This window comes from Monoraphidium neglectum (genome assembly GCF_000611645.1).
Source record: "Monoraphidium neglectum strain SAG 48.87 unplaced genomic scaffold scaffold01011, whole genome shotgun sequence".
In the NCBI taxonomy this organism is placed as follows: domain Eukaryota; kingdom Viridiplantae; phylum Chlorophyta; class Chlorophyceae; order Sphaeropleales; family Selenastraceae; genus Monoraphidium; species Monoraphidium neglectum.
This window is the reverse complement of record NW_014012617.1, coordinates 2,532-6,945: the sequence shown is the minus strand read 5'-3', so window position 1 is coordinate 6,945 and position 4,414 is coordinate 2,532. Positions and strand designations below refer to the sequence as shown.

The 4,414-nt window shown below is 62.8% G+C and overlaps 1 protein-coding gene across 1 annotated transcript in view; it reads right to left on the bottom strand.

The window, feature by feature from the left end:
* The window catches only part of MNEG_6300 (ABC transporter, multidrug resistance associated protein), a gene marked incomplete at both ends in the record, with an annotated part of 12,383 nt that overhangs the window by 5,633 nt on the left and 2,336 nt on the right, over positions 1–4,414 (bottom strand). Inside the window, 15 exons of the mRNA XM_014045225.1 lie at positions 22–95; positions 264–344; positions 490–543; positions 761–866; positions 1,071–1,171; positions 1,304–1,442; positions 1,685–1,743; positions 1,967–2,155; positions 2,398–2,547; positions 2,762–2,927; positions 3,068–3,138; positions 3,330–3,371; positions 3,558–3,629; positions 3,858–3,920; positions 4,065–4,232. Coding sequence (XP_013900679.1) covers positions 22–95; positions 264–344; positions 490–543; positions 761–866; positions 1,071–1,171; positions 1,304–1,442; positions 1,685–1,743; positions 1,967–2,155; positions 2,398–2,547; positions 2,762–2,927; positions 3,068–3,138; positions 3,330–3,371; positions 3,558–3,629; positions 3,858–3,920; positions 4,065–4,232 — 1,535 coding nt within the window. The remainder of the gene's footprint in view (positions 1–21; positions 96–263; positions 345–489; positions 544–760; positions 867–1,070; positions 1,172–1,303; positions 1,443–1,684; positions 1,744–1,966; positions 2,156–2,397; positions 2,548–2,761; positions 2,928–3,067; positions 3,139–3,329; positions 3,372–3,557; positions 3,630–3,857; positions 3,921–4,064; positions 4,233–4,414) is intronic.

Sequence of the window (4,414 nt, the reverse complement as noted above, 5' to 3'; positions counted from 1 at the left end):
ACGTAGAAGTGTCCACGGCACAGGCGGCCCTCGCAGGCGGGGTTGTACTTCTTGTAGAAGTCGTTGGTCCACCAGCGGATGAAGTAATCCGCGATCTGGGCGGGTGACACGAGTGGCACAGGCGACACCGTCGACAAGGCTGACTCAGGCGCATGTGAGGTGATGGGGCGCATAACAGCACCAGGTCGTGAGCATGCATGCTCCGATGCACAAACGTCAGCTGTATAACTGAGCTTCCGAGGCAGCAAGGGAAGGGGGCCCACCTGACGGCTGGTCTGGGCGCTCAGGAAGAAGAACAGGCTCAGCACGAAGATGGTCCAGCGGGCCTCCCAGGCGTACTCCCACTGAGAGGCGGGTTCGGGAACAGGGAGCGAGCGCATGTGGGTGAATGATGCTGCGCAATGCGGACGGGGTGCATGCAATGCAGGCAACAGCAGCGACGCGCTTGCGAAACCAGGGTGAAATGACAAGCCCATCAATGAGACTCACGATGGCGGCGCCGAGGGTGAGGCTGGGGCTGTGGGCAGCGGCAGCCTTCTTAGCCTGTAGGCAGGCAGAGAGGAGAGTGGGAAGGGGTGAGGAGACGGCCATCTCAGGGCTAAAAGGTGGTAGGGCGGGATGCGATGACAATTCAAGGCAGCGGTCCCCCACGTCCCGTGCAAGGCTCTGTGGCAAGACGTGCATGCAGCAGGGGTCGCCACATTTGCAGCGTCACTTGTGCTGCCCCCTTGGTTTTTGGGACCTGGGACCCCAGGCACACCTTATCCTGGTTGGTGGTGGTGGCAGCCTTGGCCGGCTTCTTCTTCTCGTCGCGCGGCTGCTCAGCGTTGCCCGCGGCAGCCAGGAGGTGGGAGGCGGGGAGGTACCTGCGAGGTTGGTGCAGCGTCGCGTGCAGTGCCGCGTGTGGTGAATAAAAGGACGGGTCCCAGATGCATCACTGTCAAATAGGCTTTGCACAATCTGCATATGCACAGCTGGCCGGAGGGAGTGCACTGGATATGTTGCTCATGTCTATGTGCGATTTCGCTCAAGCTTGTTTGCGGGCAGAACCTGGTGAATCTGACACCCACCTGGAGAGCAGCTTCTGCGCGCCCTCGTTCCAGGGACCGAAGTAGACGCAGTTGCCCTCGTCCATGATGGCCACCTTGTCGCAGCGCGGCAGGAACTCGACCTGTAGTCGCACAGCAGCGCGTGCGGGGCAAACATTTAGGTCTGGCCACGGGGTCAACCAGCAGATGTCGTTGCAAGCTTCTCAAAGGCAGGTGCAGCCGCCCGCGATGCACCCATGCCGCCAGGTCTTTACCTGGTGGGTGATGAGCACGGTGGCCTTGTTCCTGAAGAGCCCCTTGATGCAGCGGTCAAAGATGTGCTGGGCGGTGTGGTGGTCGACGGCCGACAGGGCGTTGTCGAGGAGGACGAGGTCACCGCCGAAGTAGGCGCACCTGTGTGCAAGGAGGGCGCGGCCGGGGCGGTGGGAGAGTTTAGTGGGCGATGGAGGAGGGGAGGCTGGTAGAGTAGACAGAGCGCGCTTCCGCAATGCGCCGCAGTCAAATGCTGGCAGGAACTGTTTGTAGCGGGCTTGGGAGCTTAGGACGCGGGGTTGCTGCGCTGCACCGCGCAGGCGCCCCGTTTGGTTGGAGCTTAGAAGCAGTGCGCAGAGCAGCGCCACAGCACGCCAACGCACCTGGCGAGGTTGAGGCGCTGGCGCTGTCCACCAGACAGGTTGATGCCGCGCAGGCCGGCCTGGGGTGTTGGGTGTAGTTGGTTGGACAGTGTTGAATTCCATTACCAGAGGGAAGAGCAGGTGACACAAGTGCAAGTGTCTGGCAGCAGGCTGCAGCAGATGCGACGCAGGCTTACATCCTGGCCGAGGGCTGAAAAGGGGCAACCCCCACTGCCCTCAAGCCGCGCCATTTACTACAACAAGTATCAGCGGATGATGCAAATCGGGAGGGGTTGCCCTCACCTTGGTCTGGTCGCCCTGGGGCAGGATCTGCAGGTCGAGGCCGAGGGCGCAGGCGTCGATGACGTCGTCGTACAGCGCCTCGTCCACCTCCTCGCCGAAGATGATGTTGTCGCGCAGGGCCAGGTTCTGGCACCAGGCGGTCTGGGGGACGTAGGCCATGCGGCCTGCGGCGTGTGCACTGCCGGACTCCTGTGGTAGTCAGATTGGCGGCCGGGGTGGTGGGTGGATAGGCCATGAGGTATCGAAACACCAGGCGTGCTTCGTGCGAGCTCAAGGCGGGCCTCCGCATGCTGCATGGGAGCAGCACCAAAGACTGCAACCACACGAGCGCCTTTATCAGGGCAGCAAATCCTGCCCCCAGCCCCCGCAAGAGGCGCACCACCAAGCAAGACAAGCGTGCACATCATAATTCGGACCCCCCGCCCCCTCACCAGCGACATGTTGCCCATGATGGCCTGCAGGAGGGAGGACTTGCCGGCACCCACGCGCCCCACCACAGCAACCAGCTCCCCGGGCCGCACACTGAACTCAGGGACATTCAGGCGGAAGGGGCTGTCGCCAAGCACGTGCTTGAAGGTCGCCTGGGAGTTGGGTGCAAAGGGGGGAAGGAATAATAAGTTGACAAGTCTCAGCGCGGTTGAAAGCCTCTGCACAACTCTTGTGCATGAGAATCGCAGGGCGGCAGCGGCCACAACAGGACAGGCGCATCGGCTGCATTTAAGCCGGGTCAGGGCTGCGCGTGCACAGGGTCAAGCACTGGCTGTTTTTCACTTCACTTGGATCCTGGCGCCCCACCTTGCTGAAGCTGACGCCGGGTGCGCCCTCGGTGTCATGCTTGGGGGCAGCGGGCTCGGCCAGGAACGTCTCGATGGTCTCAGACGCCTGGATCGCCTCGGACACGCAGCGCAGCGCCTTGGGCAGCAGCATCAGCGGGAAGCGCAGGACGTTGAACAGCGAGAGCCTGGGGGGGCGAGAACGGGAGCCAGGGGCAGGGACGTCTGGTCAGCAGGACGGCGCTCGAATCGAGGATGACTGGGCCCCGGTCGCAGGCCAGCAGCAGGCCGCCTGTCGAGGCGAGGGCATATTCGGCCAGGGGCTCACATGGTGAAGGCGGTCTGCGGCGTGATGAAGACACCACCGGACGGGTTCTCGTTGGTGAGCTCATAGGGGACCTGGCGGAGTGCGACAGAGGGCCGAGAAAATGTGTCAGGAATTCAGGCGTTTCCAGGCTTGTGGAGGGCCTTGGGGGCGCTGGCGTTGCGCAGCCCACAGGCGGGGCCGAGGCATGCAAGGCAGTGTCAAACAGGCCCTGAGGGAGGCGACGTCCTTTCTCAAATTGATTTTTCCCAGTGGCAGTGCGCACCAGGACGGCGAAGGTCACAACAGGAGGAACGCCGAACACCATCTGCAGGGGAGCACGGGTGGGTGAAGCAGCGGACGCATGAGCGGGGCCCAGGAGGCACAGAGCGAGGGCGCTTTTCACATTGGCCCTCTGCAAGGAGGGCAGGTTTCGCTCCATCGCATCACAGCACAGGATGCCCACGACTGCTTTTGTGCTGTCTCCACCCGTCGCTGTTGGACCCCGTCTTACCGTGACGTTGATGGTCTTGATGATGGCGTTGCGGATCAGCAGGCGCATCTCGCGGGACCGCGCATCAGAGATCTGCGGGGTGGCACGTACGGTGTGGGCCATACAAGACAGAGGGTGCAGGTGAGGTGGCGAGCGAGGCAGCCAGGCCATCAACTCTGACAGCTCACAGCGATCAAGGCGCTCACCCCCGGTGCCCCCTCCCCCTGCAGCCTGGATCATCAGGCCTCAACGAAACGCACGGCCGCCTCCAGAACATGATGCCCACTCAAGCCACCCAAGCCACCCAACCCTGCCCCGCACCTCGCCCTCGAAGAACCTCTCCCAGCCGTAGTACTTCACCAGCTTCATGGCAGGCAGCAGCTCCTGCGCATCCAGGCATCAAGTGGGTCCAGATGTGAGCAGTTTTTCCAGTGGCAGTTTTGTAGTCCATCTGGGCTCAAATGCCGCTCGCACTGCTTGAGCCAGCCGTTTCAACAGAGATACAGCATACATAGGCATCCCGCGCACCTGGATGATGGAGTAGCGCGCGTTGGTGTTGGGGAAGTTGGCGACCTTGTTCTTGATGATGCGGTAGCCGAAGTAGTACTGGGCGGGCACGACCAGGCAGAGGATGCCCACGCCGGGCAGGCAGTACTTGCCGACCAGCGACGCCAGCAGGACCATGATCGCCACGGCCTGAGGGTGGGTGCGGGCAACGGGCAGTGTTTGGTGCAGGGTGGGTGTTTGCTGGCAAGCATTTCGGTGCAGGAAAGGCACAGCGCGTCAGCATAGGGTGAAGATCGAGCGCGGCCTGGCACAGGCACCTGTCGCCGCCCCTTTCCTATTCTGCTGCCTCCCCTCGGCCCCCCCCCCCCCCC